General features: G+C 38.0%; 1 protein-coding gene across 5 annotated transcripts in view; it reads left to right on the top strand.

The window, feature by feature from the left end:
* The first annotated feature begins 270 nt into the window (after positions 1-270).
* Positions 271-16,457, top strand: part of ZNF280D (zinc finger protein 280D) — a 52,575-nt gene continuing 36,388 nt past the window's right edge. For 2 of the 5 annotated variants that reach the window (XR_009819025.1, XR_009819026.1), the window contains exons 1-5: positions 271-522; positions 4,910-5,102; positions 9,761-9,826; positions 9,933-10,303; positions 16,014-16,131. Coding sequence is in view for 3 of the 5 variants with exons in the window: in XM_061999215.1 (XP_061855199.1) it covers positions 4,937-5,102; positions 9,761-9,826; positions 9,933-10,303; positions 16,014-16,131 (721 nt within the window). In the remaining 2 variants the exon portion in view is untranslated. The remainder of the gene's footprint in view (positions 523-4,909; positions 5,103-9,760; positions 9,827-9,932; positions 10,304-16,013; positions 16,132-16,457) is intronic. The other 3 variants (XM_061999216.1, XM_061999215.1, XM_061999217.1) reach the window with 3 other exon arrangements.

The following is a 16,457-nucleotide window of genomic DNA, read 5'->3' as shown; positions in this document are numbered from 1 at the left end:
GCGCCTGCCAATCCCGCACACTGCGCTGACGGCTGCGCGCGCTCGCTCCACAAGAGAAGCTCTCTTGGGCACTGCCGCAGCGAACGCTGCTCTGGGTCGTCTCCTCGTTCGCTGGGCCTGCGGACGCGTCGCGGGCAAGCGCGGCTGGGCCGGACCGAGCGGCGGCGAGGCGAGCAGCGCGCGGCAGGCCGGCGGGGTGTGAGGCCCGGCACATGGCGAGTGGCCCCGCCCCGCGCCGCCCGGCCCCGCCCCGCGCCCGCCGCCAAGCAGGCGCCGCTGTGGGGCTGACCCGCGCTCTACCCGTCAGGCAGCGCGCCGGGCGCCGCGCGGCCACCCCCGCCTCCCTCCTTCCCTTCCTCCCTCTCTCGCCCGCCCTTCCTCCCCCGGCGGCAGCTGAGGTGGGGCGCCGCGGCTTGGCGATGTGAGGTGCGTCCGCCAGCGCGGCTGCGTCCCATCCCCCCCCGCCAGCCCGGGTGGAAGGGAGCGGGGCGGCCTGCCGCGGCCTCTCCGACGCGCAGCACGGTAAGCCAGCCCGCTCCTTCCCCTCGGCCCTCCCTGCCGGGGCGGCCTGCAGCCTCCCCGGGCGGACGGAGCCGCCGCTCGGCGACGGGCGGGCCGCGGTGGGGGGATTGTCGCCTGCGAGACCGACGCCATCTTAGGTCGGAGCGCGGCCTTGCGACCCCGTCGCGTCTGTGGAGTGAAGATCCCGGGCCGCGAGGGCTTCCTCTGGCCGGCCGTAGGGAACCGGCGGAGGGGGCTTATCATCAGCGGCGCCCCGGGTAGTGCGCCGTCCCGGGGTCCCTGGCTGTTGGCAGCGGATGCCAGGCCTGCCTCCGGGCCTCCTCCCCTCCCGCCGCGGCTGTGGTATGCGGGCCTCGTCCAAACCCGAAGCTACAGCTTCAGTGGAGTTCCTGCAGTCAGCCGGCACCGGGGAGGCGGGACGCTGGGCGGTCGGGTTGCGCCAGAGACGGGGGCGATGCGGGCGGAGCGGCAGCTGCTCGGCTGCCCCCGGGGACTTGGCGTCCTCCCGCGGCCTCGCACCCATCGTAGCTCGGGGGTGTGAACTTCTGACTCGTTTGCAGAGGCAACGTTACCCTTCCCTAGGCGGAGCTTACACCGCCTCATGGCACAGAGGGTAGTGCTGCCTATTTAGTTTTGTTTTTAAGGGAAGCTGGTTTATACCAACTTGGGCTTTTAAAAACTTTACAGTTCAGTTTCAGCTTGGTCATCATTTCAGCTGACACAAAAGCACCATTCAGTAAAAACAGAGTTGCTCACAATCCTGGTGAAGCTGTGGATTTCACACTCTTCTGCAACTAATGTGATGTAGAGTTCTGTGCCTGTGTGGAAAATAGTCTGACAAATAGAACGTGGGTGCTCACCATAAGGTCTGTCTTGTAAAGAATGTAACTTCCCCATTCGTTTGAAGTGCAGCTATTAAACTAGAAGAAAAATATGTTTGAGTAGTTCATTGACAACATTATTGTGGAAAGATGACAAGGCTAGTCAGAGAACTTTCTACTTAATGTAGATACCCTCACTTGTTAAACTCACTACCAATTTCATACTAGTTATTTGGTTTCAGTTGCTTTAAGGCAAACCAAAGAAGTATCAAGTATTGGAAGGCTCACTTGACCTTGAGAGTGTGAAACAGGTGGAAGAGCGACTAATGTGATAAATGAGTTTTTAGTAACTCTAAATCTTCCTGCAGCTGCATTTGTCATGATTTTCTTTATTATTGATTTCTGTGCATCTTTTAAGGTGCACTTCTACGGATCACTGCAGCTGTTACTTTTGTTACCTTTTTTAGAGGTACATCTTGATACATGTATCATTTCTGTTATTTCTATGTGAGTGCTTTTAAATTGTAACACTAACAAGGCGGGTTCTAGATGTAACTGGCTTTTAATAAAGTTCAGTATCTTTAAACGTAGTTGCTGTGATGAATGAAAATGTCCAAACTAGTGCTTTTGAAACAGTTACTTCATTAGAAGCTTATTGCTCTTTTGTGCAGTGAGTTCAAACTTTCAGTCTTCTATCAGGTTTTGGTTAATTGCTTCCCTAGTAACTATAGTAGTATTGCATGATCTTGTTGATTATCTGTGCCTGCATAATGAGCTTTCATGACTAGTAGTCTTAATTTTTGCTAGGCAGTTGCCTTTTAGAGCAGTATCATGATACAGTCTAACAATATTTTAAAAGTATTGTAAAGGTCTTGTTCACAACTTTCTTCTAGGCCTAAAAGTGTCAATGGTTTAAACATTTTGATTATATATATATATAGCACCTCATTGGAGTTATGGACCTCATAGATTGATGATGTGTGTATGAATGTGTATATATGTTTAAACATATTAAAAAATAGGAAAAATAAAGTCTGTTATCAATAGGTTTACCTTTGTTATGTCTGCACATCCACTGGGAGATATTTAGAAAGAGTGGGGGGTTTTAGCTTTGAGAATGACCACTAGCAAAATTCCTGCAAGGCAATTTTCTATGTTAAAGAAGCTGAAATCTTGTAAACTAAGTGCAGTCTTGAAAATGGATGGAAATGTTTCTTTTGGCAATGAATGCCATTTGAACTGTTTCTGCATATCTCCACTAGTCAAGTCCATTCTCTGCTACTTCAACTTTGATTGCTCAGGCCACAGACTTTTTGACCTCTCAGTCATGCTGTAAAACTGTTAGCAGGACAGGTTATTTTTAACCTGCACTGGTTTATGTCATAGTTCTATGAAAAGTTGTACCAGTACAACCAAGGGAGAGATAGTGGCACAGATTAGCCTGACTCTCTTGTCAGGAAAAAAGTCAGTGAAATCTTAGCTTCAAGTCATAGCATTAAAGTAAAAAATTATATTAAAACACCTATAATAATCTTGCCCCTCTGTTAGTAAAGGAAAGGCCTTTTAAAGCATGTATATCTACAGAGGAGTATCAGGCTTTATTCTCTTTCCAGGATCTGCCCCATGGCCCCTGTTGTTGCTGTCAAGAATAAACTGACTTCTTACTCTTTTCCCATGACAAAAATCTAGGTTAGTGTCTTACTCCTTTTCTAGTGATGTGTTTAACTTCAGTTACCCTAGGCTGGAGGAAGAAAGGAAAGGTGTAGGTTTGCTTCTTCATATTATCCACAAGACAGCACATAACATGAGCAGTCCCATTCTTATGCACTTTAATGCAAGTAGGGGCATGATTCTCCCTGCTCCCTGGTGATAAGCTATTTCAGACTAATTGTTTCTACAGTCCATCACCAAATTGAGTAGCTCATTAACTCCTGTCCTGAAATTGTCTTCGTTTATTAGATATTAGACAGTTTCTTACCGTGTCTGTGCTGAATACATTTCAGACACTGTTGATAGATAATGAGGAGTATTCTTGGTTTTGCATATGCTTTCAAAAAAAGAAACGTGATATTTAATATATACTCTTGAAATATTTTTTGGAAAGGAGAAAATCATGTGGAATTGTACAGGAAAATGTTGAATAAACAACTCTTCATCCTACAAGATTATTTCATGTAAGAAATGTCAGTTTATCAACATAGTCTTGATTTTTGTCTCCTCCTGTATAAAATCTGATAGTCTTAGGAGGCACAGTCATATACATTAGTGCTGCTCTGATGCCCTGGCTATTAGATTTAGAGAGTTAAACTTGTCTGAGCACCATCACTGCATAATAGTGGCAAGTCAAGCTTTCTGAAGTGGTTTCCTTTGTCAGGTAAATACCTGACATCAGCACAGGAATGAAGGTAGTTGGCATCAGTCTGGTAACAAGACTAGAAGTAATCTTATGTTGATTGTGGCCCTCTTGAAAGGAAGTGTTGCCTATATATTCCTTTTTGTCAAAGCAGTCCAACGATGAACTTAAATTCATGTGCTTAACTGCTTATTAATTTCAAGGAATTCCTATATTGACTGGAGTTGCTATTGGATTCCTGTATTCTTTCCACTTCAATTTACCAAAAAAATGGAGACATTGAATTTTGTGAAGCTCTGTGTCTAAGGCAAACTCTGTTGTATTGGGATCCCACTCCTGGTTATTACTGACAGAGACTGTGGTTTTATGACATTACTGATAGTGCATGTAAAGAAATAGAAAAGTTTGTTATTTCCTATATTGTTCAGAAATGCTTTCAAGATTATGTTAGAAGATATGAAAAGAAAAAACTTAATTGTTTCTTTAAAAAACAAAGTTGTGATGACAGGTGCTGGTGTTAATTTGTTACTTGCAAAAGCTACATATTTTCATACATGACTTTTTTTCCTTACTGCAAGAGCAAGTCTCTAAGCATGAGGGACTCATTTTGCATAGCTCTCATTAGACTTTTTATCATGTCCTAATTGCAGCACATTATGGATATGGTTTGGGGTTTTTGTGGGGTTTTTTGTTTGAGGCTTTTTAATGTGTAATTTGTCTGTTTGGGAATTTTAAAGAAACTATGACCATGGGAAGCCCTGGCAAAATCTTACAAAATTGTTGGGTTTGTGGATTTGGGTGGGGTTTTGTTTGGGTTATGTTTGACATTTTTTGATGCAAAGAAAGTAACACTGTAACTAGTGTTTTAGTAATTCAGTTGTGTTAGGTATATTACATGATTCATAGTAGAGTCTTAACATTTATTGTGACTCACATACCTGATTCAGGAGTGTTTTTTAAAAGATTCCTTTCACTGTGATATCAGAGGCTTCCTCTCATAGTTACTGGTGGATTAGAAAAAATTGTTTAAATTATATGGCGGTTATTTTTGATCTTTACTACCAAAGATGAAAATTCAGGTAATTATCAGAAGGATGATGTGTTGATGATCTTTTAAAATCATTATGTCAGGTTAGGTTCAACTTGTATAGAACATAATGGGGAGAAGGAAGTATATGAGTTATCATCTAATGCAGTAATCTTTACTGAACAGGAAACATTTGTTTCATGAAGATACTGAATGGTTTTTTTACTGTCTAGTCTCAAGATGGCAGAATTATTTATGGAATGTGAAGAAGAGGAGCTAGAACCATGGCAAAAGAGAGTGAAAGAAGTGGAGGAGGATGATGATGATGATGAGCCGATCTTTGTTGGGGAAATCTCAAGCTCGAAGCCAACTAGTACATGTAAGATAATGTCTTCCATAATTTAAATAGATAAGATGTAAACCTTTAAAGTTATTTTTAAAAAGTAGACTTTTTAACAGTAAGATTTAGTAAATTTTCTATCGTAAAGCTGTTCTGTAGGTCACTGTCATACTCAAAATTGGAATGCTTAAGGAATTCTGTCCTAAAACCCAGGTTATGCATAGCTCTGTCTGACTTTAACCTTAAAGCTCTGAAGTCAAAACGCGGGCATTGGAAGGTTTTAGCATTAACAATATGATTAAAAATCCAATATATAGAATGCTGAAAGCATGCATGCACTTGCTCTTAATATAGTTGGTATACTTAGATAGTTGCAAATGTCTCCCTAGTAAAGGAATGTGCATGAATTTAAGTCCTCATGTTGCAGTCTCTCTTTTTTCTCCGCCCCAAGTTTCACGTTCACCCCACGGTGGACAATCTGAATGGGTGGACATCATTCTGACAAAACCAAGGTAACAGTCTTCAGTGTCTGTAATAAAAGCACAATCGGGAAAAGTTAGTAATATGAAAAAAGTAGAAGCCTCTCTTTTAAGTAAGAGATTTTTATTAATAAATATATTCATCCCCTATAAAAATATAGAGATTTTTTTCATCAAGTTCTGTAGTTTTCTCTTAGTGCAGAGAGTGAGGTTAGATGGTTGTGATGGCAGCAGATGTGTCAGAATTCCATGTTTGTCCTGTGCTTGGGCTTTGACAGGTAAGTAAAGGAGAATATTATTTTTGTTATTTAATTTAATAATGAAACTTCTATGAAATTTCTATACAAGGCCATCTCATACTCCATTTTTGAGAGGTTTGACCTAAGGTTTCACTAGCTATCAAATACATAAAACTTTGCCTGGTGAGGTTTTTTGCTTTCAGTTACTGCCTGATCTCTGCTATGCTTGTATCTAAGATTTCCATAGTTACTTTCCGAAGGCGTGTATTTTGAAGTATCTCAGGACAAATTTTTTAACTAGGCTCTCAGGCACACTCTACTGCATCGACTTTTGGGTTATTATTAGCTGTTCAGTCATTCTAGTTCACAATACCTCCATGTTTCATTACATAAAACTATATTTTACATTGTTACTCACTGGATACTAAGTAATGCTTGTTACACTGCCTAAAACAGTGCAAAATTATATTTTAAATATTAAAGAATACTGAACTACTGTTAAAGTTCTCTCACCTGAAAATAGTTCTTAAAGGTTAATATTTTTGAATATGCTACAAATATTTTAAAATTCCTGTTAAGTTTTATTTGGTTACAAATTTCTAGAAGGACTGCAAAATATTCTTCCTGTTTTCTGGAATGTCCAGAGATTTCTGGATTGCTGTTGGTCATTGACAGTAGGTCGTGGTGTAGAACAACTATTGAGGCACAAGGCATATGTTAGAACAACAAATATGCCAAGTTTCATTGCAGTCGTTGTATTCTCAAAATTTTTTTTATCATAGTTGTAAGGGATAGAATAGTTCATGTGAAAACTATTGTTATTTTTATATGACTCAACAACTCTGAGAACTTTGTTGAAAGATAGACATAATATATGCATCTTATTCTAGTGCTGTCCATACTCAATCCTAACACAAGTGAAATCAGTTATGGTGTAACTTTTTACTTTATCTCTTTTCCTTCCATTTCCTCAACTTTTCTCTTTGTAATCTTCTACTTCACTATCAAAAACAGCTATGGAAGAATGACCTCATTTCTTCTCTGGCTTGTAAGTAGTACTACCTGACAGTAGTCAGGCTTCAGTTTGTTATTGGTGATAGGCAAGATATAGTGGACTCAACTTTGCTTATCACTGTTTTTACCTGAGAAAATTTTCATCTGATCAGATGAAAAAGTAATTGACAGGTAGAGACTTGTGTGTAGTTCTCAATTTTTCTGAAAGTTGTATTTTCTGCAATACATAACATTTTTTTAACCTTTTCCTGACAACGCAATTATCACGTTTTATACACACTGGTGTTGAAAACTTGAAGGATATAGCTTAAAAACCCATGGTTTTGACCTCCCGGCACAGTGTTATGTAAAGTGCCTCTTCTGATTGACTAGAGGATTATTTTGATGGAGATGAAAAGTAATTCACTCTTTTATTTGCTTTGTCATTTCCTGCAACTGCTTGTTTTTCCTACAGTTAATGCTCATTTTTCTTGTTTCCTTTTTCATAATGATACAAACCTGTCATTTGTTGCTACTTTAAAATGTTCTTCTGCCTGTTAGCTTTCTTATACTTCAGTGCTGTTTTACCTAAACAGGACAAATAACACTTTGATGGGAGTGTGGTAAGGGCACATCAAGTTCTATGATGAATCAGTTGTTATGTAAACCTAGTTTAATTTAACATCACTGACTCTTGAAATGTTCTTTTTAAACCAGTAAAAATCTATCTTTGTATTTTAGGATGTGAATTTTGTGTGCATCAGACTGCTTGAAGCTGAATATGCTTTGTGAGACATAACTTTTAGGGAAGCTCTTTGTTTTTTTGGTTTTTTGTGTTTTTTTGTAGATAGATGGAGGCTTTTGATTTCACTCTGATTTTCCAGTGTGAAGTATAGATTTATTAACAAACATGGAAAACTGTGTTCAGCAAATCATGAATCAAGTTATTCATTGCTGCTAGTTAGTGTAGTGCTGAAGTAAAAACAGTACTAATAATGCCAGATGACATTTTGTCATATCTTAAAAAATGCAAACCTGTTTGGTGATGGCAGCTGCTTTTTTATTAGTATGCTAGCAGGTGACAGGTTGAAAGCTGTGATCTTAGAATGATAAAATCATAGAATGGTTTGGGTTGGAAGTGACCTTAAAGGTCATCTCATTCCAACCCTCCTGCTACAGTCAGGGACACCTTCTACTAGATCAGATTTCTTAAAGTCCCATCCAACCTGCCTTTGAACATTTTCAGGGATGAGACAGCCACAACATATTTGGACAATCTGTGTCAGTGCCTCACCATCGTCACAGAGAATGGCTTCTATCTAATATCTAATTTAAATCTACCCTCTTTCAGTTTAAAGCCATTGCCTCTTGTCCAATTACTATGTGCCCTTGTAAAAAAAAAAAATCTCTCTACAGCTTTCTTGAAGGCCTCCTTTCGGTAATGGAGCCTTCTTTAGGCAGAAAAAGCCCAACTCTCTCACCTTGTTTTCATAGGAGAGGTGTTTCAGCACTCTGATCATCTTTGTGGCACTTTGTGGACTTGCTACAATGGGTCCATATCTTTCTTATGTTGGGAACCCCAGAACTGGACACAGTACTGCAGATGGGGTCTTACCAGAGCGGAGTAGAAGGCAAGAATCTGCTGGCCATGCTACTTTTGATGCAGCCCAGGATATGGTTGGCATTTTGAGATGCAAACACAAATTATTGGGTCACGGGCTTCTCATCAACCAGCACCCACAAGTCCTTCTCCTCAGGACTGCTCTCAATCCATTCTCCAGTCAGCCTGTAAATTTGTGCTTGGGATTTCGCTGACCTTGTTGAACTTAGAGGTTTGCACAGGCCCACCTCAAGCCTGTCAGTGTCCCTCTGGATGGCATCCTTCCCTCCAGCATGTCAACTGTACCATGCAGCTTGTGGCTGGCAGACTTGCTGAGGGTGTACTGAATCCTGCTGTCCATGTTGCCAACAATGATGCTATTAGATTTATTTATCAACCTCAGTAGTGTATACTAGAGAGCCATTGCTGGTGGAAAACCACCTTTAGATTGTTAAAAACAATATGTAGATATTCTTAATATCTATCGTTTGCGATCCTGATATAGTTTTACCCTGGTTTGAGAAAGTACTTTAAATCTTGTTTCTTAAGTATTGGAGGATCAATTTAATTTCATATGCATATTTTCACATGTCAGAGCAAGAAACTTGGCAGCAACACTATTGGAATTGAGCATCTGGTGAAATAAAAGTGTTTTGATGCTATGGATATTTTTTAACACTCTGGAAAGATCAGAAACCCCTGACTAAAACAAAAAGTTGTGGAATATTGGTGGCATTTGTTAGGGAGTAAACATCAAATCTAAGAAATTTGTTGTGTTTCTGATGAGCTAGAACTCTGGTCATAGATTACCATGTAGGATATGTAAGATAATCTGTCCTCTGGTAATGCATTTCAAGTAGAACTCCTTTGATTGCTTGTCTGTTGGGTTTTCTTTCACATTGGCAAATGAAGATCAAGAAGTCTAAAAACAAGTTTGTAAATGCTTTATTTTCCTGTAATACAGAAGCAAATTCTGTAGTTAGTAGTTTAGAGAAAATGCTTCTTTTAATGTTGAGCAGTTGTAGGATTTGGGAACCTATACTGTGTATGAGAAACAGAAGTGAATAAATGCATTATAATCAGCAAAGCTAAGTATTTATGATAAGTTCTTTTGTTTGTTTGTTTGCACTTTTAGTTGTTTGTTAATCTGTCTCCAAGAAAATTAAACCTGAGATTCTTAGGTGAACTAGCTTAACCTAAGAGGAGTAGAACATAATCTGTACAAATGACACTTTGTTTTGCCAGGTATTTATTTTACAAATAATATTCTAATTTATAAGTCAAATCCTAATTGGCTTAATTAGTGGATATGAATGCTACTTTTACTTTGAAAAGCAATTAAGCTATTAATTTAACTGCAATTAAGATAAATGTAACTTTTGACAGATATATTGAACAGAGTCAACCTCAGCTCATCACGAAGGGGGATACAGAATGGTGCACCCAGTAGAGGTACTTTATTGTCCTAATATGGTAATTAAAACAAAAAATCCACAACGCTTAAGAAACATCTGACTGCAAAATTATAAAAAGGTAACTTTGGAATCCTTTGCAACAGGTACAGTTACTGCATTCAAGCCTGACAGTCACCATTATGCAACATCTGCCTCCAGCCCCAGTGCCATGCCTGTTTCATCACTCTTTCAGTCTGTGTCCAGACCTACAACTAGCTCTGTAGCAGTTCAGCCACTGTCTATACCAGTGAATGTTTCAGGAACTTTACAAACACTGCAGAGACCAGTTGCTGGATGTTTATCAACACAGCAGATGCCTGGGTCAAGTTCTGGAATATCACAGCCTGTTAGCAGACCTGTAACCATTCCAGTGACAACACAGCCAGCATCAAGAAATATCACGGTTCCTGTAGTGGCTCAACCTGTATCCAGGCCAGTGACTACTGTAACAGCACAGCCTGTAATACTCAACCAGGTAAATTTTCATTCCCTTAAATTGTCAAGTATTCAGGTGTGATTATTTTTGCATAAATTAATGTGGAACATACTGATTCAACATAGTAATTCAAAGACCTGGATGAGATTATAGACTACCATTGTATAAATGGTAAAGAATCTAGAACCATGACCTTGAAATGGTAAATTAAAATACATATTTGAAAATACTGATTTGCAAAACCTTAGACATAAGAGAAATCAGTATGGTTAAGGTTATTTTATGTTGTGTGGAGAAATGATGGAAATTCTGAATTCTCTGAATCTTGCAAGTTTCTATTCAGGGACAGATCCTCTGTATTGGTAAATTATTTTCTTTTTGAAATGGCTTTCATATGATGTTTAATGTAACTTTGTGGTTTTCCCACCCTCTTGAGATTTTTGCTGCTTAAGAGAATGCTGTCAAGGTACCTCCTTAGGTGTTTCTGCTTTATGGTTCATATGGCAATTGTAATGAAACAATAGTATGGTAAGGAGGACTTAAGTAACTAAAATTTGAAGGGTCTGTGGATGAAATAATTTGGCAACATACTTGTTTGATTTGAAAAGCCCAAGGGAATTATGCACAAAGATCACGTATCATAGATCTTCTTGGACTGACACAGAACCTTAGAATAATAAGTTTAGGTAGTCAAGTTAGGTGCTGTTTTTATTGGCTTGGCCATTGGACATTTCTGAGAGAGAAAGAATGACAATTAAAATTTCATATTTGTATGAGGAAAACTATGATGTGATACCTTTACTGAAAACAATTTAAGCTGAAAGTGTTTAGACAATGTGCCTATAATACTAGGTACTATTGTCAGGTTAAAATGAAGCCTGACAATAGGCACCATCTCCACAGTCCATGCAAATATACACACCTGCAGTTGTCCCAGCTGTCAGTCTTGGCGTAAATAAAAATCATGCAGCCTAATTGTTCAGCAAATGCAGAATACAGGCAATCAATCTGAATGCACATAGTTAATAAAACAATTAAAACATAAGAATTGGGTGTTCTTCTTCAAACTTGTGCCAAAATCATTGCCAATGGGGAGTTGTATTTTAAGAAAAACAATGCAATATAATCACTGTCTATCAGCTGGGCAGCTGAATCTGTCAAATTCATTAGGAGGCAACTCAGATTTTCCAATTTTGGGTCTTCATCAGCCAGTTGATAGTTTGCAGAGAAAAACTGTGGACATGTCTAGTGAAGGAGGTTAGCTAAATCAGTCTCTCGCTATATGTAAGAAGACCTAAAAAATGCTATAATCAAAAGTTCAGATATCAGTAGGAAATCTAGGTTGCCTCTGGAGTCCTCTGAAATCTATCCATATAAAGCAGGACAGATTGATACAGAAAGGTCTGCTACTTCATGTGATATATACACACTTAAGGTTTCTGAATTTTATTTTTATAAATGTTTACTTATGACATAGTATGCTTTATTAAATCCTTCAAAGGAATGCTAGGATCTCTTGCAGAATCTGTACTGCAAAAAAAAGCTATCTCCTTTACTTCCCTTGCACATACATGCTCATGTTATTATTCTAATAGACAAAGCTGCTAGCAGCCTCTGCATTGTTTTTATTAGAAAGCCATAGAGTAAACAGACCTAGGAAAGCTCAGCTTCTCTGAAAGGTACTGAAAGGTACATCAACTGGATGTGTAACTCATCAAGAGAGTGATTGCCTTTAAAGACACTATGCACACATCTCTTCTTTTTGTGAGAGTCCATTCTCATTCAAGCTTACTTTCAGTGCAAATGAGACAAGTAAGACTTCACTTAAGTTTTTTGATCTTTGCCGAGATCTGCAGGTTATTGTTCTTGCCTGGCAGGGTAGAGAAACACTTTTTTGAAGAAGTTGCAGCCTGAAATATGACTCTCAAGGTACATGACATGGAAAAAGATCTTTAACCGTACACTACTCATTCTGTTTGTAACAAGTTAGACTGATATGCTTTAGAAAGTAATCTTTTCTGGGACAGCATGTGTATATTCTGTGGTCTCTTAAAACTTCCACAGTTGAAATTATAATATGTTACATGATTTCTTTACAGCATTGACATTTTGATCATGCCTTTTATGAGTTCTTAATTTTTTAAAGTTTTCCTAAATGTAACATCTTATTCTTCGGATGTTAAGAAATTCTTATTCCTTTAGGAGGATTTTTCTGCATTTTTTTTCCTTGCTTAAGACTGGCTAAAAGTGAATCTTCCAACTCTTAAACCTAACTTCTAGAATCAGAATTGCATTTCTATTTTCAGCCTTATCTAGAATAATTAATTTCCTTGTTTTTTTATTGTTTCTGCCACTTGATTATGTGTTACCTTTTATGTGGAAAAAGGCTTGTTTGGTGTGTTTTCTGTTTTAGGGAGGTGCTGTAGTCCATCTTCTTGGGCAAAGTTCTGTGATTATTAATCTCACTCCTGCCACATTATGTCACTTGCTGTTCTTAGTGTCAAATGTACACTACTTCTGTTTTGGTTTGTATCCTTGATTTGAATTATCTCCATTCAAGAGCTCCTTGGTTTATTTTTTTCCCCTCTATACAGTCTTTATTTACTTGGGGCCATTGTTTTGTATTGATTTTCTGCTTTGGGCTTCCTGTTCACACTTTTTGTTTCTTCCTAACTTGAGTCTTCCTAAATGGCAAGGACTTTAAATCATTTTTTCTGGGAAATATTTAACATTTTGATTTTCAGCTTCCAGATCTTGAAATTTACCTTTGAAATTAAAATATCATGATGACTGTGAGGTATGATTAGACAGTGTGACAGGACCCCTTTTTACCTTACAATGCTTTTGCATTCTCAGTATGGTGCAATATTGTTTTCATCTCAGAATGTAAAAGGGGTTTTTTTCTGTAGGAACTGGTAACTTTTGATCACTTTTTAAAAATCGATTTTATAATATGTCGGTTTTTAACTTACCTTTTATCAATGTTTGGAATTCCAGTTTTGTCATGGACATACCCCTTTCCAATCACAGGCTTGATTCACCGACTTCCTGTAAAGTCTAGTTTTTGTGTTTTGTTACTGCACTATGTTAATACAGCTCCAGAAACTGAGTTGAATTTAATGTCAGTTATACTGTTTACACCAACTCTAATTTGGTCAGTTACTACTGTTGCATATGCTAGCATAGTACTATACACTTTCATTTGTTCTTGATGGTGAAGACTTTCTATCATTCACTGCTCGGAATGCTCTCCAGTAAGCACTACCCAATTTTATCCATTTCTTTCCTCTGCTTAATAAGCATTTTCCTCAGTCTGAGTGTGATTCAAGTTCCAGTTGTTCCCTAGTTCATTTTCAGAGAGCAGAGGTCTGATACCATGCATTGTAATTTCCCTGTGTGGATTTAGTTACCAATTATAACTTTGGTCTCCACAGTTCCAAATTATAGGATGCACATAGTATGAACCCAGAATTTTCATGAGTCTCTTGGAAAACTAAGACTTTTTGTAGATTTTTTTTTTCTTTACTTGAGGCCTAGGAACTTATTTTTTTTTTCCATTCCTATGGCAAAGCTATTTCATTTTTTTCTTTCAAACATTTTTGCTTTCTGAAACAAGAAAACCCCAAAACTTTCTGGTTTTTTTTTTTTTTCTGTATGTAAAATGACAAAACCAAATTGTATGAAGAGAATAATTGTAAACAGAAAAAGGCATTTTGAAAATTGTATTACTTGGTATTTCCAAGATGTCTGGGTTTACTTTTTTGCTCAGTAGGTGTGTTTAGTATGTACTAGGGAGACATACACACACCATCAAAATGTTCAGACTTTTGTTTTGAAGGAAGTTCAAATGTTAACAACACATAAAAACCAATCAAACCACAGATTAGTAAGAGAAGCAGATTTTATATATAGCTATTGTATGGGTTCTATTTCAAATGTAGGTGGTGTGCATAGTCCTTCACACTCAAAGCCTACTTTAGGCTTACTGTCTTAGCATTAGTAGGGCTTGAAGTGGGGTTTGTAGGCTAAGTTGCTTTGCTTGCAATTTCACTGGCTAGTCTGAAATCATTGTGGCTACATTAACACCTGCTCTATGGTAACTGCAGCTCATGTAGTTGTTACTCATAATAAATTGAGCAGAGAAACAATGACTTTTCATTAAGGTCCTGCAAGGTCTTAATTTGAGAGAAATACAACAAAAAGACAGGATGGGGAGAAATGTATTCCTTTTGATTAAAGTTTTTTTCTGGTATTTAGGAGTTCTAAAATAAATTATCATACCTATATGTTTACCTGTCCACTTCTTTAGACCTCTTTACATCAAGTTTAGTCAGCATGATGGTAGTTAAGAATGTGGTAACTTCCATGGGCATGTTTTCAGATAAGTTGCACAACCGTGGGTTGGAAGCATTTTGTGAGATTAATCTCTACAGCAAAGAATATCTTGTCCGTTGTCTCCTAGATACACTGATGGCAAAGTCTGTGTATGTCTATTGGGTGATCTTTTAATTTTTCTTTTTTTCTTTTTTTTTTTTTTTTTTTAGGAAAATGGAGTTACTTTTATCAAATATTTTGTTTCACAGGACAGCTTGATGAAGTGTAACCAGTTGAATTATTTCAGAGTAGAAACATCAAGTGCCAAAATTATACTGTTCATATCTTAATGATGAAAATAAACCTAACCATCACAAAGTTTTTCTTAGCTCATTGTTGCTAAAAAAAACTAAAGTTTCAGATTGATTCTGTTAGGGTGATTGGCTTATTAAGGTCTAAGCAGTATTGACTAATCTTGGCAAGTATGTTTTTCCTACCTCACCCCCTAACCTTTGAGGATCTGTAAAGACAACTTAATTTCTTGCTTCTTTTTCCCTCCAACTATTTTCTATTGAGTGATCAGTGAAAGTATTTAGTTTTAACAGTTTTTAGTGTTGAGTCAAGACATCTGGGCTATTTTAATTTTTTTAAGATATATGTAGTGCTAAAGGCCAAACTTTTAAAACTGAAGCCTAAGAAGATAACTGTACTTTACATTTGCAAAACCTAATGTAATGAACCACTGAGAAACGGAAACTAACTCGTAGACTAGCTGTACTTTGAAAAGAGAGTTTAAGTATAGTCTGTCCAGAAGTCCTTATATAAATATATAAAAGAAAAAAAAAGCCTTAGCAATATTGTGAGTGCCATTCGTGGTCAAAATCTTATAGATAAGCTTTTACTTTCATTAAAGCTTGACTACTTAGTAAAATATGATTGATTTAACATCATCTTGCTTTGAGAGGCTGCTTGCTGCAAGTTTGTGCTGCTTTTGAGGTCTATTCTATAATCTTTTAAAGTGTAGCTGGCTGTTATGCTAAGGTACCAGCCAAATGCTTTAGTTTGGGTTAAAGGAAGAAAGTATTAGTTTTTTGAAAAACAGAAACATCAGACTTTATGACAAAGGCAGTTACAATTAGCAATTCAATCAGGTTTAGTAATATTTCGTGAAGTGGACTTTCCCAGGTCTTATGGTTGTTTTTACTCTTTTGATATGCATCTATGAATAAATTAACAACCACTGATGAGAGTTGCAAACTTACTGAAATGTCAAAAGAAACTATTTTGGGGAGCTTGTCATTAACTTGATTTACAGCTGAGTACTTATGAGTACTTTTGAGCAATCATGTGTTTTTAAAATAAACCCTTTGAAGCCTGCAAGTAAAAAAAATGTTAAACCTCAAATTTCTTTTCCCTCTTGAAAATATCTTATTAGGATTATATTATGGATTCTCCACCAGCTGCACCAGATAATACATCTGGTATACTGTTTGGTGTGAGACAGAACTCGGGAGTTCCACAGTACCAGACTGAGCCAGCAGTGAATGTAACAGGTGGGTATAACTGTAGTGGTTGATAAGAGAAAGAGCCTAATGTCATTTAACTATAGTGCAGATCTTCGGGTTATAACTTCAGGATTTCTAGAACATAGCATAGCTACTTTTTCCTTTCCCCTGTACATAACACTGTATAATGTTTAATGAAATAAACTTTGGAGATATGTGTTGTCAGACTTTGCTTTTCAGCACCTTAGACTGATAGTAATATCAACTGGTGTCTTATAGTATTCATTTAGATGGAAACAAGTATTGTCAAATCGACTGTAAGCTTTTTGACTAATAAAGGCTCACTTTCAGTTTATCGTGCACTCTTACTATTA

This window comes from Colius striatus, chromosome 7, assembly GCF_028858725.1.
Source record: "Colius striatus isolate bColStr4 chromosome 7, bColStr4.1.hap1, whole genome shotgun sequence".
NCBI lineage: Eukaryota > Metazoa > Chordata > Aves > Coliiformes > Coliidae > Colius > Colius striatus.
Note: the sequence above shows the minus strand (reverse complement) of the source record. Positions and strands in the feature narration are given on the sequence as shown.